Below are 27,551 nucleotides of genomic sequence, written 5' to 3' on the forward strand. Positions count from 1 at the left end.
CCCGTTGTTCATACTTTTTCTTTCTCATTTTCTAGGTGAGTCCACCCTAAGTTTAAGTTGGGGCAATGTTTTTTTTTTTTTACAAAATAGAAGGGAAATGTTAGTTTAATAACCAATGTTTTGGGCTTGTCAACATTTTATAATAAAACCAATATATACACAAATGTTGATATTGAAACTTTCAGAATTGTGGTCAATAGGTCGCCGACAGGGTAAATTCAGGACTACGGCACTTTTAGTAAATGTTCAGCTCTGCTGTGTTTCTTATAGGCTTTTACACAATGGGTTTATAATAAAGCAATAACCATCTTTCAATCTATGAAAGTGAAGCATAAGTTTATAATATAACAGGCATGATATTTAGAGTGAAACATTCTTAGTTTCCTTTGCTGTGACTGACACTGTACTTGACATTATCTGCACTATGCGAAGGCTTTTAGCTCCACCCACCCTACTCTCCAGTCACTATACCCTTAGATGTACGTGCAAATAGAGTTTGAGCCATGTCTGCTAAAAGGATTATCTCTGATTATATACATTCCTGTGCTGATTTGAGGTACATTCGTTATCCGCAAGGAACCAGTTGAATGCTGGCACCCTGTTGCTCCAGATTCTAGGGGCACGATGGACATCCGATCAGTGGCGAATAGGATCTGGACCGCCTGCTGAGAGCTGGCATCAGCCAATTTACCTCTTCTCCACTTTCACCCCGTTATTTACAGGCTGTTTGTTTTTCTTTACAGTTGAACTACATGCCCTTGTTTATACAGTCCAGGAAAGCCTTGCTCTTCTGCAGCAACATCCTGCTTCAGTTTCTTTCAGATGCGAGTCCTGACAGTGAGCAAATAATTTAAGGCTTTTATTGTTATTTGTGTATAGCTACAGTGTAGTTATGACAATGGAAATCTTAGGTCACACAGGCTCCTCAAACAGCGCAACACAATAAAATAGATAAAATAGTGCAAGTAAATAAAATAAAATATAGTAGAAATAGTGCAGAATATTCTATAGTAATTGGAATATTGATATAAGTTGCAAACAGATGTTCTTTCAAAAGTTCAGGTGTTTAACAGTCTAACGGCTTGTGGGATAAAATTGTCCCTTAGTCTGTTGGTTTTAAACCCGATGCTGCGTTAGTAAAATAGTCTACTATTAAATAGAGAGCACTTTGAAGGATTCTAGATATGGGAATGGACATTTGGGAATCACCTATGGCCCCTTATTAGCTATTTTGCAGGAACAATTATTGGATTCTGCTGTTTTTTTGACACAAACAAGCATTTGTACCCTTTCAAGCACAAACCGCCCCACTTCTGTAATTTCTAATCCTCTAGGTCACATATGTATCGTTTAGCCTCCAGATCACTGCTCCCTAGATAAACCCTAAGTCTGCATCTATCTTCTTAGACTGTCTGATTAGCACAACGTCATAGCATGGGGTAGTAATCCCAGTCTGGGCCCAGGAATAGAGCGCTGGGAGGGGCCAGGCCACTGGAGAGACGGTAGAGCCAACGTGCATGTGTCACCTGGGTAATCCCTAGTTAAATAACCCCCCCCCTGGGCAGGAAAAATAGGGAGGGAGCTGAGGGCAGGGGACGTGACACCGTGGGAGCAGCTCCAGTCAGTGTCCTCCTATCTCTGGGACACAGCACAGCAGCCGAAGGAGGAGAGGGATTCAAAGACCTGTTGGACTGTAGGAAGACAGTGCTTCGATCAGGATGAACTTTGCCGCCCAGTTTTTCTATTCGAGCTACTTGAGTGAGCGACTTGAGCGTTTGTACTCACCCAGGCCTGCACTTAAAGACGGAGATGAGAAGGACCCCTTCTGGCAGAGGTGGGATATTACAACATGTAGCCCTTTGGATCCTCAAGACCCCTCCCCTAACCAGCTTAGTCCAGTAGGAAAATATTTACCCTATGTGCTTAGTTTGGAAAAAGCTTCTACCTTCATCGATTCAGCTCTTCCTTTAGTTACTTCCTTCCCTCCTCCTTATCCACTTTTTTTGAAGCATTCCCTGACAAACACACCCTCAAATCCCCAATCTATTCCTCTGCCACCTCCTCCTCAACTCAATCATAAAAGGAAATCAACAACACCATCCATTTGTTCGGCTGCTGAGATCCCCCAATCGAGGCTTTATGAAATCCCTTCCAACGTTCTTTCTCCTCAGATGACTCTCCCAAAACCTTCTCCAGCTCCATCCAGGTCCCCAGCAGAAAAGGCTTCTATCGGTGTGTCCCGTTCTTCCTCCTCTTCCTCAGTTCCTACCCCTTAGAGAGGAGAGTTCCTCCCAACCTTCCAAGCCCTGGTAGACTTGCTCCTTCGCTTGGTCCTCTACCTTGTTTCATCTGCGCCCCCAGGTTACTCTCAATAAGAGAAAGACAGAGAGAAATCAAAAGCAAACAATCAAAGAGGTAGGCTGTTCAAGAATCATTATAGTGCAGTACTCTGCCACTGCTTTGGGCAATATATTCCGTCAATGACATCACATCTAGGGTCACATGAAGGGTTCCAGTGGTTCTTAGCAAAAACGGAACAACCATGATTGTCAGGGAAACATTGGGTCGATTTTAAATGGACATGTCCAGACAAAGTAAGAAAAACAACTTTCAAGAACTTTGGTATGAGTATCTAAACCATCTGGTGCTACTTGTGGTACTTTGACTTAAACAAACTGTACAAAGTATGCAATTTGGATGTCATACCCATGCCTGAATGACAGAAAGATGAAAATGGCACTTACAACAATGCTTCATCAACATTTGGGGTAATATAGTGCTTGGAGGACTTTTCTCCTCTCAATGGATCATTGTTCCATTATAGGAAAAAGGAAGCAAAATAGCAGCCATTTTGGGCTTTTCGTTTTCAAATGGACATTAGAAGCTAAGATAACCAATGACCAAAGTCTGGTGGGCTGAAATATCTTTGGCCTTGTAATAATTTGTGTTGCAAATTTGAATTAAAATAACCTTCTTTACCATTTGAGGGATGCTTTCTGAGGCTTCATCCTGGTGGCCATTTTGCTCTTTTCCCCCTTTTGATGTTGTTTTTGAACTCTGCCTTTGATCAGAAGCACCCTCCTCAGAGGTGCAGCCTCTGACTGTTCAAGTCATAAGTGCACACTGAGTGTCTTAATAAGGAACTGGAATTAACTGACAAGTAGAGCAGAGGGCAGCAATGGACCCTGTGGATGCGGTGAAAGGTCACACTCTTGTTTATGCCCACCATTGTGACATAAATAGACTGGTGTGTTATCTGAGGAGTGCATATTTAGACGTTTGTTAGGGAGAACTGCTCTATCTGGTGGGAGATTGGTATTCAAACACACTAATACCTAACGCTAAAGCACTTTCATGACTGGATTCTTTTTTTGTTATTTTGAGTTACTCAGCTCTATCTGATACTGATACAGCAAACCCTGCCCATCTGAAGACATAAACACATATGTTCATACCGTAGATCTGAAGATGACTTGGATCCATGGACTAAGCTTATTCAAATGTAGCTATTAACTATGTGTGATCTGCTTATGTGGCTAGGTGACAAGGTTAATCTCCAAAGGGTGTAATCCTATTATTATGTTTATATTGTGTACAGTGGATGCTGAACACCAACCCTTTTAATTCAAGAAGCAATGAAAAGCAAATGATTATTTTGTTTGAGAATTGTTTTTCCTCTGGGTTGGAGTCCTGACAACTAGTTCAGTGACAGATGCATCTGGATTCTCAGCTTTTGGTCCACAAATTAACCAGAGTTGCTCACTGGTCTCTGTCTGATTAAATTCATCTGTATGTTCATTGTAATGAAGTTCAGGCAAGTTTCAAGGTTTTGAGGATATAATTAGGACAAGGAATTAAGGTACTTCCTACCTCGTCTAATCTGTGTATCATCATTTTGTTGAAGTACATGTCAGTTTTCTCAAACGCATGATATCCCAATCTAAAATGAATTACAATATGTCTACCTGGTGTTTCCTTCTCAGAGATGAGTTGGTTCTGGGCCCCAGTCAGCCTGGAGGCTCTGACAAATGTGGCCACGTCACTAACGGTAATGCAGTCCGTGGAACCACCCTCATTGAACCGGAGCGTCTGAAGGACTTCGGTGAGGAGGAGCTGGTCAATGGGGACGTGAAGGTCTATAGCACCAAGGTGGTGGGGGGTCCTACTGAGATCGTGCTCAAGGACCCCCCTAAAACCAGACGTATGAGCGAGTTCAGGCACAACCCCAGACCTCTTGTCCCGTTTCTCCGCTTTGAGGACATCAGCGCCGCAGCCTTCAGGATCCAGGCTGGGATCCAGAAGACCCCCTGCACAGTAAGCTATAGAAGGACTATAGTGATGTGGTGGGGAAAGAAAAGGTTAACAAAAATGATATAGAGTGCTTCAGAACCCTCACTACAAAATATAAACACACATCTTTGGAACTATATATTTTTATATTGCATTTATACTTAATACTGTAACATCTTTTACAATTTTGCACATTTCTGCTCCAAATTACCATTGTAAAAACTACAGAAGTCTTGTCATGTTAATTAAAAAGTATTTTATATATTTTTAGAACTTTTCATAACTTTATAGCATTTTTTCTCTATTCTTTTGTATGTTAGGTTTTTTTTTATTCTATTATTTATGTTATTTCAAATTGCTAACCCTAACCCTTACTCACCAATACACAAAAGCAGATTCCCTGTCCGTGAACACCTACAATTGGCAATACACCATCTTCTGAATAAATATAGACAACATTTGATGAACAAACAGACATTACTGGAATGATAGTTGCACCAACAGGGATTAAAGAATAAATAAGTAGATAATAATATCTGAATACATTGTCATAGACTAAAGAAATGTTGTTCCAGAAGATGAGCTAAAGTTATAGCTTTTGACCTATACAGTACAGTTCAGTTAACTCAGTTCAGTTAATTAAACATAGAGCTTCTCTTAAAATGCTTCTTCTTTGTGTGTTTGTGCAGTACTCCAGACTCTCCAAGCAGTACGGGATGGAGATCTACCTGAAGAAGGAGCACCTGCACTACACAGGCTCTGTGAAGGAGAGAGGAGTCCGGCACATGCTGAGCTCCCTCACACAGGTCAGAGACAGAGATAGATGATCCCTTCCTGTCCGTCAGGTCACAGCTAGTGATCTACTGTTTGTGTGCTCCTGCAGACACTGACCAATACTGACTTGCAGTTACAAAAATAGTCTGAGTGCAGCTTTAATTGACAGCGGCCTGGAAATGTTTCCCTTAGCTTATCTTTGAGAGAACTTAAATAATGTTCAACCAACCTTACAAATGGCCTATCAGCAGAGTTGTGTTAATACGTTTCTTATATATTCTTAGGTTTAAGCCAACTGTTGAGCACACTGATGGAATAAATGACTTCAGACGCCTTTATCCTCGCCAGTAAAGCCATGCAAAGATCTGCTTTGTGTCAGGAAGCATCAGGGATTATGGGAACTGTGGTTTACATTTTGAGAAACACTGGCTTTACATAGAAGGCCTCATTCGGTTGAGGCCAGAAATTAACCTAGAATATCTTTTGTGGTGATGTAACTTGGTGCAATGTTAAACCTTTTAAAGGACTAGTTTGCTATTTTGAGATATATGCCAATTTGCTTTCTCGTGGAGGGTTAATGAGAACATCACCATTAGCTTAGCATAAAGATAACAAAGGGAAACAGCTAGCCTTGTTCTGTACAAATGTAACAATATCCACCAGTATGTCTTAAGCTCACTTATTAACATTGTGTCTTGTTTTTTTAATCCATCCTTGAGTGTAAAATAAACCAATTTGCTAAGAAGTAGTCCCACACAGAACCACTTGCAAGACAGCAGACCATTCTTATGCTGGAAGTGCAAATGTTAGTTCACACTGTGGAGGATTCTTCATTGACTTCCACTAAATCGGTTGACGTTGGCTGTGTGTACATACATATGACATATGAATACATATCAACGTGAGTTTGTCCCCCCAGACTCAGCAGAGGAAGGGCGTGATCGTTGCCACTGATTGTAACTTCTCCATGGCCGTGGCTCACCATGCAGTAGAGCTGAACATCCCGGTGTTTGTCATCATGCCGTCATGCTGCTCCTCGCCTCGCCTCCGGATCTACAGAGACTACGGAGCCATGGTCATTTCCTACGGCAGCACCGGCCACGACTCCCAGAACCACGCCCGCCATCTGGCCTCAGAGAACGGATACCTCTACCTGGAAGAGTCAGTGTTAACATTCTCAACTAATACTTTTTATACCCAATAGTTGTGGTCTTTAATTTACCAGGCACACATTTTGGGAAAGCACTGATGTAACTATTAACGTTAAGGAGGAACTCCGTTCCCAAATTCTCCACGCACTAGATACTTAGACAAACTTACAACCGAAAGTTCTTTGCGTGTTTTCCTATTGGCCAAATGCTGCTACTACACTTTCGTGTCAGTCCGTGAAGTGATAAAATAATGACTTCTACTGACTTTCATTGTGAAAATATATGTTTAAGGTAAATTAGCTTGCCAGGACGAACACTTATTTAAATCATTAGGGCCAGTTCTCTTTATATATCTGTGTGTCAAACTCTTTTTGACAGTCTTTTGACTGTAGAAGTTGCCTTCAGATTTCTGACAGCTTTGTATGCCACAAGAACGTTATGTAAACTAACGTTCTGTACGTCATACAATATAGTCAGTAAAAAAAAGTATTTTGGCGTGGAGTTAGAAAAAAGTGAGTTTACCAGACCTCTGTAATCTATATTAGACAGTACTTGCAAAAAACTGCAACTGATGGTTTAGTTGCCTCATGGGTAATCTAGGCTTATGGAGGTCGGCTTGGCGTGGTTTTACAAAGGACATCTCCAATATGAGGTCTGCGGATCATCCATGGGAGCCTGCCTGCAGACCTCCACTCTCAGGACAGTTCCAGTGCAGACCTCCACTCTCAGGACACCTCCACTGTCAGTACAGGAAGTGACGATTCTGACGCGTTTTTTTCCCGCCCACCGAAGGACTCGTTTGATGGAAGTTTTCAAATCACAATGGAGACTCATCACGGAGGTGATCACTGTGCACTTTGGGTCGGCCTTGGTCAAGCCCTTTTGACCCCCCCAGCCTGGTTCTCGTAAAAGTTTTTCACTCAAATGACACCATGGAGATATTTAACGGGAGTTGACAGGGGACTCTGCCCTCCTCACGAGTGCCTATTTTCGGACTCTTTTTTCCACTTTTCCCCGGTTTTATTATTTTCTAGGTTATTTCACCTGGTTTCTACCGGGGACATTGCCCGGTCTCGGGTGTCGCCCCACGGCCTGTGTCCAGCCCCCCCCCCCATACTCATCCATATATTAACTATGAATTATTAATTAATATGTCGGAGGGCCTCCGAGCCGGCCGATATGAAGCGTGACCAACAAGACGCACCGTCCAGGGGTCCCACGGGTCCCGCAGCGGGGTGGAGGTTCCCAGCTGGAACCTCTCCACCTCCGCCGCGGTGCACCCGGCAAACAAGGTTGTTTCTCGAACCTTCCACTGTTGTCTAGCGGGTGTAACTAAAATACAATATGTCGTATTTATATATATAAATACATATATATATATATCTATATAGATATATATATATAGATAATAAGTGTCAGTGCTATTTTATGTTGTATTATCGTGCATTTCCTGTTCGGAAAGTGGTGCTGTACTGAGAGTAAACAATACAAGGTGTCCCTATTTTTATATATATCTATATACTTTATGTATATAATAAGTGTCACGATCCGATTTTATTTTGTATTTGCGTGCATTTCCTGTTTGGAAAGTGGCACTGTACTGATAGTGGTGATTTTATTTTGGAATTCTTAGCGTGCACTTCCTGTACTGACAGTGGAGGTGTCCTGAGAGTGGAGGTCTGCACCGGAACTGTCCTGAGAGTGGAGGTGTGCAGGCAGACCCCTCTCGGATCATCAGGACACACACCTTCACCTGTTACACTTTTTTTTCTGACTCTGCCTTCTGATTTACAGAGAGGAAAATGAAGCATACCTGGCAGGACTGGGCACTGTTGGCATGGAGATCTACGAGCAAGTGTCTAAACTGGACGCAGTGGTTATTCCGGCAGCTGGACAGTACGGGCTACTGGCTGCTACAGCTGCAGCCATCAAACACCTCAACTCCAGAATTCTTGTCATAGTAAGTACACGCTCAAATTAGGTTGTTTAATGATCTGCATAATTGTCTACCTACTGTAATGTTTAAGTATATAATATAATTAACCCTCCTGTTGTCTTCGGGTGAAATCTGACCGATTTACTACTTTCATCAATCATAACTTTTTAGTTTTACATTCGATTGCATTAAGGCTTCATGATATCCTTCACAGTAGACATTTGAACATATAAAATTGCTGATCATCACTTTCTTTGAATTTTGGATGATTTAGTCAACTTTGTAACACCCATGGTGTTCCCGGTCAAAAATGACCGCCATAAAGAAAAGGAATTAGTAACCATCCGGATCAGATAAAACACACACGCATGCACGCACACACGCACGCACGCACACACACACACACACACACACACACACACACACACACACACACAAACAAACAAACAAACACATACTCTAGATGTGTTCCCCCCCTTATGTGCCCAATCCCCCCATGTGAATCACACCTGACACACACACACACACAGAACCATTTGACAAATGTCCCGCTCTTATGTGCCCATCCCCCCACATGGATCACACCTGGCACACGCAATACATATTCAGTGTCAATTCTTTGTATATTTACTGCAGTTGTTCATGTATACCAGTACTCTGATACAATATTTACAGTTTGAAAGGGTGTTAAATGAAATGTGGCGATGATGAATGGTTTTCGTGTTAATGTAATAGCAGTTAAAACAGGACCGGTCAAATTTGACCGCGAACACCAAAGTAAGGGGGGGGGGGGGAACGAAGACAATAGGAGGGTTGAGTATATAATGGGTTGATCTGTAGCCCAATCTAACACCAGCACATTTCCCATAATTCTTTCTTCTGATTACAAATAAGTACAACTCCCTGGTGTTAATCCAAGTGTGTGTTGCCGATGTTGAAAGGGATCTGGTTATAGTATTCAATTTCCAAACTCCAATGTGTTTGGTTTACGTCTTGTTTACACATGTGGTAATATGGTGAAAATACATTGGCTTTCTCCAACAGGGAATTGAACCAGAAGGCTTCCCTCTGCTGCAAGAATCTCTGAAAAGTAACGGCCCAATCAAAAACATGAACAGCAACCCCAATAAGAAACTCTATGGAGGTAAACTCAGTTAAACATTTAATAGTCAGGTCTTGTTCAAGGCTATTAAAGAACTGTGACATGCATGTTCAACACAATTCATAATTATCTGCACATTTTTCTGAGAGAAGCTTATGGCTTTTTTATTTCTCTATTGCAGATCTAATGGAGAATTCCCTGGGTGATAACACCTTCCAGCTGGCAAAGAAACTAGTGGATAAAGTCGTCTCTGTCAGGTACTGCACATTTACACTTTCAAGCTTCATCTGAAAACATTTTCAATGAGATATTGGATGCCGAGCGTGTGAAAACTCATTTAATATTCTGAATATAGTTCACTGTAAAACCCCATTTGAAATGATTACTGCTCTGAAATGTAGAATTCCAGGTATTTTGATGCAGATATTGAATATTTTAGAAAATACTCACTATTATAATCTTTTTATATCAAACCCTAATTTGAAAACGTATAGACCGGAAATTCTAACCGTGTTTTCCAATTGAGGACTTATATTTGTTATGGCTGCTGTAACTTATTTTTCTTTCTTTTCCTCTGCCTCAGTGAGGAGGACTCTCTGGTGGCGATGCTGCGGTTTCAGGAGTTTGAACGCTCCACTGTGGACACAGAGGGAGCCATGGGACTGGCAGCCATCTTGGCTGGAAAACTACCAGAGCTGAAAGGCAAAAGGTGTGTCAAACTTGTTAATATTATTGAACCTTACAATGCCCAATTGGCAAATTATCTTAACAAAGTGTACTACAGCAGTTATTTTAATGTTATAGCAGAAACACTCTTCAACTAAGAAAAAAACACAAGTGGTTCTTTTAACGTTTGGCTGCAGATAAAACAAGACTTGTGTGTGTGTGTGCATGTTTATTTATGTGTGTGTGTGTCCTCTGTAGGGTTGCTGTAGTGGTGACCAGTGCTAACATGGAGCTGGAGCTGATGAGGCAGTGTGTGGACCGGGCCCTGGTGCTGGATGATCGGGTCAGTAAGTTCTCCGTGCAGCTGGGGGAATATCCAGGAGACATGGCTAAGCTGCTGGACGTCCTGTCCAGAGAGGAAGTCAGGTAGGGGCAACCCCTGTCCATTTTAAAGATCTGTTGATCAATCTCTCGCTTCACGCTGAGGTCTAGTTTATGTATAATATCTCTTGATGCCACCTTTTATTCCTTAATGTCTTCGTCTATTTCCTCTAAGGTTGTTGGATGTCTGCCAACGGAGACAAAGTGACAAGTCAGATCTCTTCAAGGCAAAGGTATGCGACATATCTCTCCTCTACACATCATTATTTGTTGTCCTCGTCTTCAATTTGCACATTTTGTTTTCTTGCATTGACATGAAACTCATGGCTTTGAGTTAATGGGACAGATTAGTGTAACTAAAAATACAATTTAAGAGAAATATATATCAGTATCAGTGCTCTTTTTTCTAGTTTGTTTATCTCGTAAGAACATATGCTTACACTGCAAGGCACAGCCAATAAAAAAACTAAATGTCACTTTTTTTGTGAAGAATAAAGTGTATTGTAACTTGTGATATGAACGATTTATTTATTTAACACCTACACAAAAAGCTTCAGAATATAGATAGGGATGAAACTGCAAAATATGGTGTATGTAAGTGCTACTGAAGTGAAGATTTCGGAAAAAATGACTTGAATACATTTTTCAACAGGTGAATAGGGTAAAATATAGAACCAGTACACATTATCATGGACCTTCCCTAAATTGATTGCTCACATTAAGATTATGTATGTTTTAAAGGTTTTCAAGTTATGTTTAAATATGCAAATGAATAATGATCGAATCTAAAGATGCAGAGAGACAAAAATAGTCAAATAAAAACCAACATTTTTATTTGGAGTGTTTACTATCAACAATGTCAGAAAACATATTATGAAATCAGAGTATCACAAAACCAAGTTACAAGTGCATTGAAATAAGACCTCATTCTTACCATCCAAAGTAACAGGACCTTTATCAAAATCTGAATAATGTCATATTGTGAAAAACAGAGGAACATGAGTAAGCATGCACCTAGTCTCCTGGTTCTTTATTAAAGCCTCTGCAGTTTACACTAACAAATTGGCACCATACTGTTTTTCTTCACCTTTGGTCGACAGCCGCGTCAAAAGGTGAAGGTGTTGCATAAGTCACTCACTGACCTAATTCTAGGGTGTGTGATGTTAGAGGGCTAACTGTATGTGGATGTGTGTGTGTTGGCAGGTGGAGTGTGTGGTGGAAACCAGGGATAAAACACAAAGCATTCAGCTACGCAAGGTCCTGAGTGAGCGCTACCCCTCTATATGCTGGCTGGATCGGTGATCACAACATGAACACAAAGACTAGAACACGGGAAAATAACATTACATGACACATGAATATAATGTGAGCTGCCGTGCAAACACACCCTGCTACATACACTACTACAATATATGAACTCTGTTATAGGAATACCATTAAGACAGTGGCTGTTAAGCAAACCTAAGTGTATAAAGAAAAGCCTTGAGATTGTGTAGAGAATACTATTCATGTAACTTCTATTACTTATGCTGCTATCGTTCTTTAATTATGCCCCTGTATAATTATGGTAAAGTCCATAGGCTGTATTCAGAAGATTAATGTATAGTTCACAGAGCATTATTCAAGCACTGGATACTCCTTTAGTGCCCTCTACGTAAAGTAAGTACACACTATGCAACTTCCTAAACCATCTGCATCAAATGTGTATTTTATTTTCAATCCATATTGTATTTTTGTATATATTTCTGTATTTATTCTGCCTACGATGGTAGAGTAAAATTGTAAAAAGTGTTCTCGAAATAAACATTGACTGTCTTTGACTTGTTTTTGTGGTTTTCTGATGTTGTGAAAAAAAGATATAATTTAAAAATATTAAGCCTTCTCTTGATGGCTGGTGTAAACTCTCAAGAAAAAAAATGAAGCGTGATGGGAAAGTTAAATGTTTCTTTACTGCCAACTCCTGATAATAGCAGAGGATTGCTGCAGTGGAGGCTGGGCTATTTAAGACGGGCTAATGCTCTTATGTTCATAAGCAGAGGACATTGTGCAACTGCTTCGTGCAACGTCACACTTGTAGACCTGCAGAATATCTGTTTGTTGGTTGCTTGAAACACAACTTCAAATTAAAGCTTTTGTTGCCTAATTTTTTCATATCTCAATATATCAAATTAAAAGTATGCTTTTGTTGAATTGTGTACTTACATTATCCCAAATGTCTCCAACACTTACGGGCATCCTTTATTTCAGTCAAGTGTATTGGTCTGTTTCATTCACAGTGGTTGTCTGCCAGAAGCTTTTATGAATGTAACTTTTATCGGTTTGTAATCTTTGTTCTAATGACCATTGGTTTTAGATTGGTGATTTAAAATGATATTTCAGCCAAATTCAGGAATGTAGTCTTCTGTTAAACACTCCATCCTTCGGTGTTTTCTCCCCCTCTTCTTTGCCCCCTTAGCGTGCTTCTGATTGGCCCTCGGCTCCATCTTTGCGCAGGTGTTTCAGATCTGCGCTCACACATATTATATAAGGAAGGCTGGAGGAGAAATAGCTTCTGTATTGTTTTCCTGCCAGACACTCTTTGGCGTCTCAAATACATGTTGCTGGTCACAAACTAAGCCACAAAGGTTATGTGATGCCAGGTGGCTGTAACACATTGGACATCTAGCAGCGTCAGTTAGCTTGCAGCCTCACCAACCTATGTCTGCATTGAAAAAACTAATATTTTTTTAACATGACATTGCTTTATTCTATACATGCGTTTGGTTTTTTAATTAATTTTGATTTTATCTCTATGGATGATTCAGATTCCTGTAAAAGTTCCTGAACATTGAACAATGAAGACATCCTGACTGGGAGAAGCTGACTGCAATGACAGAAATGTTGGTCAAGAACATAGCTCATTAGAAAAACTCAAACTGTCTTGTCTTTGTTTTTGGATTTAAAGACCTCTTGTGTCAGAGAACTACATAATGTGCTTTCTACATTTCCTGAGGAAGAGCTGGACAATAGAGGACCCTGGATAAATAGGGATAAGGACATACAGTATCGGAAATGTAGCAACACGCTAACAGCTAGCTTGTTCCTGCTGGTCCAACAACCAACACATTTTTATTAAGGTTGGCAGTGGCACACAACCTTATGATTACATGCATACTTTAAAATGTTCTCTTAACATTATACTTAAAGCCACCATCAGTTCAAAGTTTTAGTTTTTTAACCACAACATACCCCATTAGCCTCAGCTATACTCTTTGTGAATTGGAAATTAGCGAATGTTAGCATGCCAACACGTAGAATAAAACAATAAATCTTACTCATTATTTCCCCCTAATCTTGGGTCCTTCTGTGCCTTACTATGGCTTCACAGGTCCACTGTAAAATCTTAATTTTCTATCAACTGGTTTAGAGGGAATTCTTAATAATTCAGCAAAACACATTTCCTGCAGTTTGTAATTAACTCTTTATTTTTCAATGTTGTTAACATTAAGAAATTCCAGTCTTCAGTTTAAAAAGTTGAACACAAAGCACTTCAGTATATTAAAAGGCAAATTCAAACAGCAACTTTCTTTATTTTGATCCTGGAGAAGAGGAAGATGGCAGTGTACCATCTGCAGCTCCATCTTCATTACAGCAGCAGAGAACATATCCCAAGTACCATTGAATAGTGAGAGCACAACATAATATCATTAGAGATAACCCTTGTATTGCACTAACATTTTCAGCCCGGAATCATCAAGAGAACTCTGATGCTATATAATATAAAAACAATGTTAATATTATTATCCAGAAAAAACTTCCCTGGTTTATTAATAGAAAATCCATGGAATTAAATTGTGTCCATCATATGAACACATTAAGTTATATGAACTAAGACGGAAAATTGTAGTGTTTCTATAAAGCTACGTCTTGACTTCAATACTTTGAAGAAAAAAGAGATAGGAAAGGCTGATGTGTCTTCCACTTGCCCCTCAGCAGGATTTCATATCAGAGAGAAATACAGAGGAGGAAGAAGAGGAGGCACACATTGATTTTCTTCTTTCAGCTTATGTTGTTCTTCTGGCTTCATCTTGCCGGATTCAGTGCTGTTTGGGGCGCTCTGGGTCGTATTTGACCAGCAGGCCGAGGGAGGCGAAGCCAAACAGGAAGGTCTGGATGAACCACAGGCAGCGAGAGGTCAGGTTGGTGATGCCTTTCTCACTGCAGGGGAAAAGAGAATATAGAATGAACGACAAAGTTAAGTTAGAAGCAGCTGTATAAAACCCCAATCCTTATAGAATTTGAAAGGGAGGGGTAATCCGGTAGTATTAAGTTGGTACAACACTGGTCCTTTTTTAAATAAACTTTAAACCAGTGGCGAACCGTCAGGACCTTCAAGGTATTCAGAGAATACCCTGGAACACTCAGATAAAACAAACAAAAAATCGATTTAATTATACAAATAAAACGTAATAAAATGTATATAAAAGGAATAAATGAGAATCGTATCTGTGTTGTTGACCTGTAATATTACAGTGCTACGTTGATTTGTTTGTCCTTCTCGGACCATGCACTACGCATTTCAGTGGTTTTGTGTTAGAAAAGAAAGCAACCAATCAGATCTTGTTCTGGGTCTCTGGGTAGAATATCCTTCAACCAAGGTATTCTACATCCTTGATCCTTGGCCGTTGCACTGAATGAGAGCGTACATTTGGACTGACATTTTGATTAACCAATCATATATTGATGTGTAGCCAATGCAGGCCCGGTTCTACAGGGGTGCATAAGGGTGCATTGCACCCTCAGTTGAGTCGTTATGCACCCTCATTTGAAAAGTAAAAATAAAAATAAAAATGAAAAGTCAAACATATTACATATATAATAACAATAATAATAATAATAGTAGTGGCAAGTCTTCTTATTCTTAAATTATTTATCTGGATGGTGTTTTAAGAATACAAAATATATGTATAGAAATTATAAGAGATCATGAATTAGATGTTATAAAAATGTTGTTTTAAAATGTTCTAAGCATCCATATCTGTACACAACGATATCTGACGGAGTACTGGCCATATATGGTTTAATAAAAAGAACCCAGGTAGAAAAAAAGCGAAAACAGATGGTAATAAGTCAACACACATATCAGATAGTTATTTTGACCTATACTGAAAGAATGTTCAGTTTACTAAAAAATAAACTAGAAAAAGTTAGAAAGGATGAAAAAACGTCATGCCCTAACCATAAAGAAAAAATCAGGATAAATCATGGAATGATATATAAAGTTAATGGAGACCTTTATGAAGCTTGGTACAATTATTATGATCCCCATATACTTCACAGTTTTGTAACAAATAGAAAGTATTTCCTAATTTAATTTGTGTCAAATAAAAGGCCTCAGAAAAAAGAGGAAAAACGAGGGCTTCCAAATACTTTTCTGGAAAGCTTCAGTCATTTTTAACTCCACATTCTAACACAATATAGGATCGAAATTGGACACAAAGAAGTGACATTTATTACAGAAATGTCACTAAAGAATAATATCCCTAGTGCCTGAAGCACAAACTAAAGCATGTGAGAGAAGGCAGCTTTTGGACGTCTATTTATACTCAAGTATGATGCGTTTGAGTTTTAAAGGCTGTTGCCTAATTTCATTGGCAAAAATGTGACGACATCACCATCCAGTGGACGATCAGGTTCTTGTCATTCTTACCGGCACATCCTCATTGCAATATAGGCCTCATACAAATGGATAGCCCAGGCAGCCCACCATCTGTAACAGACAAATGTGTGTTATAGTCCTCAGATTTTATATTACACGCTTTCTATTTGTGTGCTTTTTCTTGGTACAGCATTACAGGCGCTCATTTTAAAGTCATACAGTCTGAGAACATGGTGAAACTGCACATAATGTTATGTTTGTCTTCATGTAAAGTTAGGTAACACCCAGCAATGAGTCCTGGGTTCACATGACTACCTAAAAACAGATTACATTACTTACTTCACAAATCTCAAAACACCAAGTAATGGATGGTCCACTCAGCATTAACGGCTGTCTTTACTGTCACATGACTCAGATGACAACAAAACATTATGGGATGATTTCGGTCTTAATTCTCTACTGTTGCTACGGCAGTCATGTGACTTAAACGACTAATTAGCAGAGTGCTTTAGCAGTGGAAGTGTGTGTAACGACCTGTGAATGGGAGACCCATTAAGGCTGTAGGTGATTAAAAACTGCATTCAAGTCTTGTGAGGGTACTTTGCACATTATCTGAATGTCTTTATTCTAATAAGGCAAAATCTTGTTTTTTGAGCAAGTGAGAACTGTCAAAACTGTAAAAAAAACATTTGTATTCTAAGGCAGATTTTAAAAATAATAACTCATGATAGCAGTGTTTTCTTCTTATCACTTACCCTTTGTACATAATGCTAGCATAGTTATCCACGAGATGAGTGCAGAAGCTGCCAAATGGACCAAGGTGCTCGAATGGGATTTTTTCAGGTGCAAACACAATGCACTGCAAAACAAAGAAAGAGTCATTTGACATTAAACAATAAAAACAATACTCATATGCTGTTTATCTTAAGAGATACTGCTACAAATGGTTTTCTATAAAAGAAGAACATTCCAATACAAAAAGAAACGGTGCAATTTCTTAGATGAACTGCAGTTTGTGGCACTTCCTTATTGGCCTCCCGGCTCTGCCCCAGAGTTTGCCGCTTGGTTAAAACTAACTATCATCTGTCTGTTCTTACAGTGTTTCAATTACACAGTGGCATTTATGAACTGTATGATATTAGGGTTTCCCGAACAGCACTATTGGCTCTTTTTGCTGCGGGTCATGACTGTATCACAAGGGGGAGCCTTGTTAAGAGATATCCCACTAAAATTCAATTTGACACAGTCCTGCACCATGGTGGGTTGGTATTCCACTTTTTTTCCATGTGAAACGGTACAGGATATGTTCTAGGCTCTACTGTAGGTCAGACTAAATGTGATCTATGTTACTTTCAGAATCAGTGTTTTTTTTCCACCTTTACACACATTCTGCTGACAACCAGTTCACCTGATAACAGATAGAAGTTACATTCTAATCAATTGCTTTCTGACACTGCATCCCATTTATTTCCAACATTTTTGATCAGATATTTGTTTCGTAAGTAGAAATTACTAAGCATAAGAAGTAATAGAACAAAGATTGTACACTTGACACACACTACAAATCCCAGTGAAATCGACATGATGTAATATAGCGTTGTGCCATTCTGCTATTGTCCTCCTCAGTGCACCTGTGACATGTCAGGTATGTGTCAATATGGACCATGACTGCTCTATGGAAAAGACAATAGTATATTGTTTAAAGGGCCCCTCAACCCAGATAATGCAGGTCATTTATGGTTTGGATGTCAGACACACCTAAAGGAAGAACCACCATTTTTCATACGAAATAACTTAACTTTTCTTAATTTTCCTTAATATGAACAGTTGTCATTTTCTTACTGCATTAAGGTCTCTCTTAACCTTACTGTGTAGCCTATGTGGCAAGTGGTAGTATAAATAAACCTGTTTGAGACAATGCGACATGCTCCAAATCCCTTGTAAACGGTTACATGTTGGTGCATTTTACTTGTGTGTCCAGTATACTGGATAGCAACTTTTTAAAACAATTTACATTTTACGAAAAGACAGTCCATTGATCAATTCGGCATATAATTGACCAAGCACTGCTACATTACAAAGAAATCCTCAATATCTGTCGACTAGTTAGCTTTACTGCGAGTTTAGCATACATGTAAGCATTTGGCAGAATGCCAAATTAAATTAAACTAACACATTTTGAATGGAGTTGGCACGTTATTGTTTGCTTTTCAAATGCAATGGGCGGTGCCAGGACAAACATTAGCAAAAGTAAGGGTTAACACTGGACTACTTACTATGATGTCCAGTGGACTTTGGACAGAAGTTAGTTTAATTTATACTCTTACTTAGGACTGAATGATCCCGATAAGATTAGATATCATTAAACACGGACTTGGCAATGACCTACTTTACCAACTAAAAACATTTTCATACAAACTCAAGCAAAACATCGATACAGAATTAAGGATAATGAAGAAACAGCAACATAAAAATAGCGCTTTATATTTTGAGAGAAAATAAAACCCGGAGGACATTTAATGCAACACAGCAAGGTGGCATCGTAAGCAAGGAGAAGTTATGTGTAACACTGTTCTCTATTCTATCTTACTTCTATTATAGGTAAAAGCACAACGAACTTACAGTAAAATATCCCATGCCGAGTGTCACGGCGACGAGCCAGAACAGGCTGGTTCTTTTAAAGTAATCGCATCCATCACTTTTCGCCATAGCTGCTGCTGCTGCTGCTGCTGGTGTTCGCTGGTCCCGCTGTCAAATACGACGTGTAGTAACAGCTGAGATGAGAAGTGACGGGAGGAAGGGAGGGTGATACCGTTTTCATATTCATGCATAATAGACTAGGCAGAATTTCAGAAAATGTGCTTATTTAAAGTGCTGAAGGCATTTTGTGTTTATTTATGCTATACAACATTTCTAGGGGTATTAAGGGGTGCTGAATCCACATCTGCTGTATATGAAGCTCAAACATTTCCCAGAATGCCTCAAAATTGAGAAATCCAACATGGCCGCCACCGCCAGGCTGAAATCTATTTTAGTGCATTACTTTTTGACTAAACAAGGTACAAACTAGAATCAAATGTGTTTTTATATGTTTTCACACATGGGGAATTGAATATACTGTCCTGATTTTAGATCAAATGTGAATAATCAGCTTGAAATCATACATGTATAGTGAAAAAGGTGGTCATTAGTGATACATAAGTTGTCAGACTCAACCAGGGCTTGCTTAGAAAGTGTATTAATAAAAATGTTATTTGGCCACCAAACCATAACGTAAACATGACGCGATTATGCCTACAGTGGAGCAACAGTACCGTCAACAAAGCCCTATGCTTTTATTTGCTCCAATACAGTAAGAACATGGGTGGTATTGGAATTTTCAACTCAATAAGAATACAAATCATACTGAAATGGTAAAAACCTCAATCAAGTATCTCATAAAACACCACCATATATCAATGATTACAAAATAATAATAATAATAATAATAATAATAATAATGTAAAAAATATATTAAAACAACAAATAAACCCAAATTATAGTACCCAGGGGGCAAAACCCACTTTTTTAGGAAATCAGACATGGAATGTTGTAAAAGGTTGTCCACCAGAAATGATATCTAGGACCTTCAAGGATCAAAACCTGGGTGGACAACCCGGTCAACTAGCTACTGGAAAGCTACAGTGAGGGTCCAAACAATGCAACCCCTATATGAAAAAAAGTCAAATATTCTGGCTCGATCAGATGCCATCATTCTCTTTCTGATTGAATATCTCTGTGACAGTTCATAGTAAAGATAAACTGAGCCAACCTATTGAAAGAGCAGAAAATAAGCTTTCAGGTGATGCCTTGGTTAAGCCTGTTCTCAATAAGGCCACTAGATGGCGCTGTGCCTTTTTTGTCTCTCCAAAGCTAAATCCATTTCAAGCAATGCACTTGTGGTCCTCTGGATTGTTTGCTGTGTTCAAAATGGGTAAATATACTTAAAAGATTATTTCTATATAACATATTGAGGGGTTTACATTAATATACACAAGGTTTGCTGCCGATGCTAAGTTGAATTGATTCAATGTTTACAGATTTTTCAGTTTACAGACTGGAAAGCTAAAGGCAGCACAATTCCAAATGGCCGCCACTTTCTTTGCAAAACCCTTTAATTGAAGGTTTTATGTGTTTTATAAGCCAGGGCTCGACATTAAGGGCTGCCCGATGGCTCAGGGCCATCTGTAAATTAGCTTAGATGGCCCACATCCTAAAGCAAACAGATATTGTTCTAAACTGTATTAAAGTAAACAGGTATTATCTTGAACTGTATTGAAGTGAACATGTATTATTTGGGACTGTTTTTAAGTAATCCTATATATATATAAACCTTCTTACATACACTTTCCCAGACACCCTGACACACACACACACACACACACACACACACACACACACACACACACACACACACACACACACACACACACACACACACACACACACACACACACACACACACACACACACACACACACACACACACACACACACACACACACACACACACACACACACACACTCCCTGACCAAGATATCAACACACACATACACATACACTTCCTCTTTAACAAACACACACACATGTCCTTTTCAAGGTTCTTTTTGGGGCCAATGTTTGATACTAATATATCTGTGTACAATGTTTGATTGTTTGAGAAAGAATAGTTTGGGTGAAACCTTCCCTGGGAAATTAAAGGAGTGAAGTCCGGTGGAAGATAAGCAGTGACTCTCCGCCCCAAAAAGGTCCATATATACTGTTGTTTATTCATGCACGGGGCCCAGAGGCGGATTTAGGATTGTAGGAGATCCGGGGCTTAGCCCAGGAGTTGTTGGGGGGGGGGGGGGGGGGGGGGGTGCAGTGGTAAAGTGCTATTTTTTTTACAAGTGGGGGGTGGACCAAACATCCTTTAGGGGGGTCGTCGCCTCCTCTAGGTGGGTCCGGGAAGAATTTTTTTTAAATATTGAAGTTAAAAGCATCAATCTGGTGCACTTTGAGAGCAACATTAACCCTACCTTAATAATACCTTAAAGGGGACATATCATGCTATATTTGAACAATATATTGTAGGGCCATACCTATATAAAGTATATAAATAGTTTTTCTTTCAAAATACCAAACAGATCCTGCATTTTAGCCATGCCTCATTTCGCTCTATTTGCTCTTTCCAGCGCTGTTTTTGCAGGGGGCTGATTCTGTGAGCTGCAGCTGACCACGCCCCCCGGCAGGAGAGGGGCGCATGCTTTGAGATCAGCTGCTGGGCTGCAGCGGGGAAAAGAGGGGGAGAAAAAGAGATCTCCGTCCTCCGTGTTTTATTCTTATATGATTATTATATATAGTCATTATTCATTTGTTTTACAGCTCAATAAATAACAAAGAAGACCTTTGACCGGCACTTTTCTAATTTTGTCCGGAAGATTTAAACTTTAACGGACATGTTGACCGGCGAAATAAAAATCTAACTGAAACTCTGCCGCACGGTCCCCTCGTTCCTTGGAAGAGCCGGAGAGGAGGGTGTTTGTCATCTACTGGTGGACTACCGGAGAGAATTACAGCGAGGGAGGGATTGCATTGAATTACAGCAGCGGGAGCAAACGCTTGCCTCGGGGAGGGAGAAAAAGAGCCAGAGCAGAGTATAAACAGAAGGGCAACCATGCGCGGGAAGTCTTCTTCGCTGCTTTTGTGGCAGACTACAGCGCCACTTACAGGCCTGACATATGTACTACAGCGTCTCCAGCGCAATGGCCGGCCGTGGCCCAACCCCACATTCCCCTGATAGGTGGAGAATTGACCAATAAGCGGAGCACCACTTCTGTGACGTAGAAAATAATTCAAGATCAGTCTGTATCAGATCCGTTGCAGCCCCGTTTTTAGAGATTTGGGTATGGAGGAAAAGAGAGAGGGTTGTGTTTTCTGACACTTGGTGAGTTCCCTGGAACACCGGGGACTAGGGGTGTAACGGTTCACAGAAGTCACGGTTCGGTTCGTACCTCGGTTTGGAGGTCACGGTTCGGTACAACAAGAAAAAGCAAAAAAAAGTCCCAAATGCATAATTCCAGGTTTGTTGTTATTTACTTTTGAACAGTAGTGCAAGTTTCAGTTTAAAAATAAGGAACTCTGACATTTTGAATAATTAACTGTATTAAACAGTTAAAAACAAACCACAAACAGTACCACACACACTCAGATGGCCATAGTATCTATAATGACTGATGTCAAACAAAAAGGTTTCATCAAGCTGTAAAACTAAAAATAATGTCTTGAAAATATTACATCATAAATAATAAGAAAGTGTTTCAAGAACGCAAAGTCGTTGAAAAAATATGCCAAAAGCTTCCGTTATTTATTTTGGTTAAAAACAGCGGGGATCAGCTGTTGAACTGCTGTTGTCTTTTGCCGGGCTCCGGTGATTGGCAAATCTGGGTGATGCCTTCTGATGTGATTTAGCATGTTTGGCGTGTGTTCTTATTAGCATACCGCACCGCTATCGAACAACGCCGACACACCGTCCTCTTCCGATCCACTGCGCATTGCTTATCGTTTTATAGATCTATTCTCATCCACCATCTCTGTTTGTGACGTAAAGAGTGTAAGAGTCACGTTTCTGAATCGGGCACTCTGAGTGGATGCAGTCACAGCCAATCGGATTCAGAGTGTTGCCTGTCAATTCCGTTGCCTGTCAGTTCCGTTTCTATGGTTCCGTTGTTATGTGTACTGAAACGAGAGCCGGTATAATTCCACCCGCGAAAACAAAATAAAAATTGGAATACGTTATTTTAGTGTCTTAAAAGTAGACTGAGGTATGAAGGGTTAACGTTACATCTTAGGATAATTTTTAGTCATGTTCTGTATACATACTAACATATAAGGGTAATGACTTAGTGTGGTTTATCTTTTTGTCACTGCTTTTAATTTAAACTGAGCTGTTGTGTTCATCAGTAAAGTGGAACTTCTGTGTGAACTATTCATATCTTAAACTGCACTGTAACTTTTTATTCATGTATTTTTTCTAGGGCTGTCAGTCGATTAAAATATTTAATCGCGATTAATCGCAAATTAATCGCACATTTTTGATCTGTTCTAAATGTAGCTTAGAGGAATATTTTTCAAGTTTTTAATACTCTTATCAACATATGAGTGGACAAATATGCTTTATGCTAATGTTTATTATCATTTGAACAATGACAAATATTCTCATGAATATTAAACACAACAACCTCTGAACATTACAAATATTCGCCTCAATTCAACCTGGAACCTCTCTCATACAATACAAATGGTGTGTGTGTGTGTGTGTGTGTGTGTGTGTGTGTGTGTGTGTGTGTGTGTGTGTGTGTGTGTGTGTGTGTGTGTGTGTGTGTGCGTGCGTGTGCGTGTGCGTGTTGGATCGTTGGAGCTATGTGCAACTCAAGGCATATGCTCGAACGGGAGCTGCCTGGACGCTGCAATCATGTTGCTGCAATCATGAGTGTGCTGACTGTTCGTACAATGTCCCGCTGTCTGGCTTCCTGCATAAAGTCAAGTGCTCGGCGCAGTTGTGTGGATAGAGCGCTCCTCTGTTTTCATTTAAACAGCTCCTTATATCCGTTAGCGCAGCTAGCTAGCACCCGATGCTAACAACAACAATGCACGTAAGGTCTCTCTCTCGCTCGCTCGGGCCACACATACACACACCCTCCCGGTCCTCCCGATGGCCAGTCGGTGCCTGCCGGTGAGCGTGGAAGTGTGGTCTGCTGCAAGCAGGCGGCAGGAGCAGGGCTGTCAGCATCAGCTTGTCGATGGTATTTTAAACTCGATGCGCTCTGAAACTACGGGGCGGCCGAGGAAAAAAAATACACATGCGTTAATCTCGTTAAAATAATTAGTGGCGTTAATTCTTTTTTGCATTAACGCGTTAATTAACGCGTTAACTTGACAGCCCTAATTTTTTCTTTTAATGTTTCTTTTATTATCTTTTACTGTTTTTAAATGCCTTTGTCTGAATGTCTTTCATTTTTGTAAAGCACCTTGAATTGCCTTGTGTTGAAAGGTGCTATATAAATAAACTTGCCTTGCCTTGGTTACTCCATGTTTACTAGCTATAAGATTAACGTTACAGTACATCACTCTTTTTCACTTCTACTCAGTCAGCCAGAGTGCAGATATCACCATTAGATTCACAAACCTGAAACATCATCCATTTCTTCACTGCTGGTGATGACATTGTTGTCAGCTGCTGATACTGCTGCTGCTGCTGCTGCTGCTGATACTGCTGCTGCAGCTTGTGGCGCCTGCTTCGATGAAAATAACTTTCTAATATCCATAACTTTATAGGCTATTAGCTTAAAACTCGTCAGGCACTAGGAAGGATCACTTCTTCTTCAGGGCAGGGAAGGCTACGCAGTACGAAGGCTAATGTCCCGCAGCGGCTGCCTCTCTGGTGGACTCCGGTACTGCACATTACTCCCGAGGCTTGAGCCCAAGTAGCCACCCCCTAGCGCCGCCTCTGACGGGGCCCCCCTGTTGCTGACTGGCCGGTCCCGATACCTGTATCGCACGGCAGTGGAGCGGGGAGCCCGGAGTGCTCTGTTACAGGGCACTCTGTATTTTTGTATTGTGTCTTTTTACCATTAAAATCAGATTATTGTTATAACTTTTATGCCGGTGTTTTGAACTCCTTTTCCTATTAATCTGACCAGGCTCATCTAACGGACGGCGCGGAGCAGAGCTGGGCTTTAAGCCACCACAACTGTGTCTGCAGTCCTACAATTTGGTGACCTGCGACGTGATGAGTGCTGGTCTATAGGAGGACCACCGACAGCTAGCGGACGAATTCAGTCCAGGGGAGGACACCTGGACACCACTGACAACTACACCAGGGCGTCCTACATGATACAAAGGTAAAACAGATACCTGTTGATTACCAAAATCTGTGATTGGCTTTGCTACAAACATTTTAGAGTTGTCAGTGGCGTTCTCAGTGTTCTTAGTCACGGTAAAGAAATACAGTACTGTAGATAAGTGTGTCTATAAGAGCCAGGTAGAGCAGTCCTGACCTATGGAGCACTAGGTGGCTATAAGAGTCGGGTAGAGCAGTCCGGACCTATAGTGCACAAAGTGTGTGTGTGAAAATACAGTATACTGTAGATAAGTGTGTCTATAAGAGCCAGGTAGAGCAGTCCTGACCTATGGAGCACTAGGTGGCTATAAGAGTCGGGTAGAGCAGTCCGGACCTATAGTGCACTAAGTGTGTGTGTGAAAATACAGTATACTGTAGATAACTGTGTCTATAAGAGCCAGGTAGAGCAGTCCTGACCTATGGAGCACTAGGTGGCTATAAGAGTCGGGTAGAGCAGTCCGGACCTATAGTGCACTAAGTGTGTGTGTGAACATACAGTATACTGTAGATAAGTGTGTCTATAAGAGCCAGGTAGAGCAGTCCTGACCTATGGAGCACTAAGTGTGTGTAAGAGTCTGGTATTGCAGTCCAGTACCTTAGCTCACTAAAAAGAGAGTAAAGTGAACCAGCGAGGTCTCCGTGAGGTAGTCTAGTCCTGCACGGCTGACTCGCTGGGAAAATTCTGTAATAAACTGTGTGATTTTTTACGTCGAATCTGTGTAATAAAAGAGAGAGCAGAAACATAGTGACAGGAGAAGGTTGGCAGAAGCTGGGAGCTTCATCAGACAGAGGAAGCTCATTTGTGGTCAGCTGCTGCCCTTTGTTCTTCAATATTCTGTGTTGCTCCACGTTGAAAACTTTGAATTCAGACTGTGTGCACGTCTGAATTAACAGGACATTCAAATAAATAAGAATAAGGACATTAAGAGTAACGACAAGATTTGTCCAGTGTATTAATAAATACAAGTGAACACATATTAACCTAGTCAGATAAATAGATACGAAGTCATTCTTGTTTCAAGGAAGCCCCCCTCCTCCTGGAATGCCTGTTCCAGCCGGGGTGTCTGTAAGAGTACCCACACCCCCCTCCTTCTTTTTTCTCTCTCCTGTTTGCTCTCTTGAATGCATGAAGAAAGAGCGTTGAATTTAAAACAAGGAGTGAATAATCGAGTGGTCTGAAGTTGGAGTGAATAACATTGAAAATTAATAGATCAATGTGTCGTAGATATTTCAATTAAATTCAAAACCTTTATTTATCCAGGTAAAATCCCATTGAGATCAATGATCTCTTTTTCAAGGGAGACCTGCATTTAAATAAATAAGAAACATTGCATTGTGAATTTTACTTTCCCAGATACCCTGACACACATACACTCCCTGACCAAGATATCAACACACACACACATACACTTCCTCTTTACCAAACGCACACACATGTCCTTTTCAAGGTTCTTTTTGAGGCCAATGTTTGATACTAATATATCTGTGTACAATGTTTGATTGTTTGAGAAAGAATAGTTTGTGTGAAACCTTCCCTGGGAAATTAAAGGAGTGAAGTCCGGTGGAAGATAAGCAGTGACTCTCCGCCCCAAAAAGGTCCATATATACCGTTGTTTATTCATACACGGTGCCCCCTGTTGCTGACTGGCCGGTCCCGATACCTGTATCGCACGGCAGTGGAGCAGGGGGCCCGGAGTGCTCTGTTACAGGGCACTCTGTATTTTCGTATTGTGTCTTTTTACCATTAAAATCAGATTATTGTTATAACTTTTATGCCGGTGTTTTGAACTCCTTTTCTTATTAATCTGACCAGGCTCATCTAACGGACAGCGCGGAGCAGAGCTGGGCTTTAAGCCACCACAACTGTGTCTGCTCCTACAATTTGGTGACCTGCGACGTGATGAGTGCTGGTCTATAGGAGGACCACCGACAGCTATCGGACGAATTCAGTCCAGGGGAGGACACCTGGACACCACTGACAACTACACCAGGGCGTCCTACATGATACAAAGCTAAAACAGATACCTGTTGATTACCAAAATCTGTGATTGGCTATACTACAAACATTTTAGAGTTGTCAGCGGCGTTCTCAGTGTTCTTAGTCACGGTAAAGAAATACAGTACTGTAGATAAGTGTGTCTATAAGAGCCAGGTAGAGCAGTCCTGACCTATGGAGCACTAGGTGGCTATAAGAGTCGGGTAGAGCAGTCCGGACCTATAGTGCACTAAGTGTGTGTGTGAACATACAGTATACTGTAGATAAGTGTGTCTATAAGAGCCAGGTAGAGCAGTCCTGACCTATGGAGCACTAAGTGTGTGCAAGAGTCTGGTATTGCAGTCCAGTACCTTAGCTCACTAAAAAGAGAGTAAAGTGAACCAGCGAGGTCTCCGTGAGGTAGTCTAGTCCTGCACGGCTGACTCGTTGGGAAAATTCTGTAATAAACTGTGTGATTTTTTACGTCGAATCTGTGTAATAATTGAGAAGAGAGAGCAGAAACATAGTGACAGGAGAAGGTTGGCAGAAGCTGGGAGCTTCATCAGACAGAGGAAGCTCATTTGTGGTCAGCTGCTGCCCTTTGTTCTTCAATATTCAGTTGCTCCACGTTGAAAACTTTGAATTCAGACTGTGTGCACGTCTGAATTAACAGGACATTCAAATAAATAAGAATAAGGACATTAAGAGTAACGACAA

The 27,551-nt window shown here is 40.5% G+C and overlaps 2 protein-coding genes across 4 annotated transcripts; one reads left to right on the top strand and one right to left on the bottom strand.

Annotated features, from left to right (window-relative positions):
* Positions 1–992: 992 nt before the first annotated feature.
* Positions 993–12,115, top strand: LOC117459351 (L-threonine ammonia-lyase-like). Of its 3 annotated transcripts, none has more exons than XM_034100125.2 (12): positions 1,725–1,834; positions 2,172–2,415; positions 3,984–4,314; positions 4,980–5,096; positions 5,984–6,225; positions 8,010–8,175; positions 9,196–9,295; positions 9,435–9,510; positions 9,837–9,962; positions 10,178–10,345; positions 10,476–10,533; positions 11,504–12,115. In XM_034100125.2, exons 1-12 carry the CDS (start codon positions 1,810–1,812, stop codon positions 11,600–11,602), a joined length of 1,752 nt encoding a protein of 583 aa, XP_033956016.1. In that variant the 5' UTR covers positions 1,725–1,809; the 3' UTR covers positions 11,603–12,115. The 3 variants fall into 3 exon arrangements, with proteins under 3 accessions (XP_033956017.1, XP_033956016.1, XP_033956018.1); XM_034100127.2 differs by having other exon boundaries at positions 2,172–2,232; XM_034100126.2 differs by lacking the exon at positions 2,172–2,415 and having other exon boundaries at positions 993–1,834.
* Positions 12,116–13,736: 1,621 nt separating this feature from the next.
* tmem254 (transmembrane protein 254) lies at positions 13,737–18,832 on the bottom strand. Its single transcript, XM_034100945.2, has 4 exons — positions 18,561–18,832; positions 16,694–16,797; positions 15,990–16,049; positions 13,737–14,497 (listed from the first exon to the last, which is right to left on the bottom strand). Exons 1-4 carry the CDS (start codon positions 18,645–18,647, stop codon positions 14,377–14,379), a joined length of 372 nt encoding a protein of 123 aa, XP_033956836.1. The 5' UTR covers positions 18,648–18,832; the 3' UTR covers positions 13,737–14,376.
* Positions 18,833–27,551: the final 8,719 nt, after the last annotated feature.

Source organism: Pseudochaenichthys georgianus, chromosome 15, assembly GCF_902827115.2.
Source record: "Pseudochaenichthys georgianus chromosome 15, fPseGeo1.2, whole genome shotgun sequence".
Taxonomy (NCBI): Eukaryota; Metazoa; Chordata; class Actinopteri; order Perciformes; family Channichthyidae; genus Pseudochaenichthys; species Pseudochaenichthys georgianus.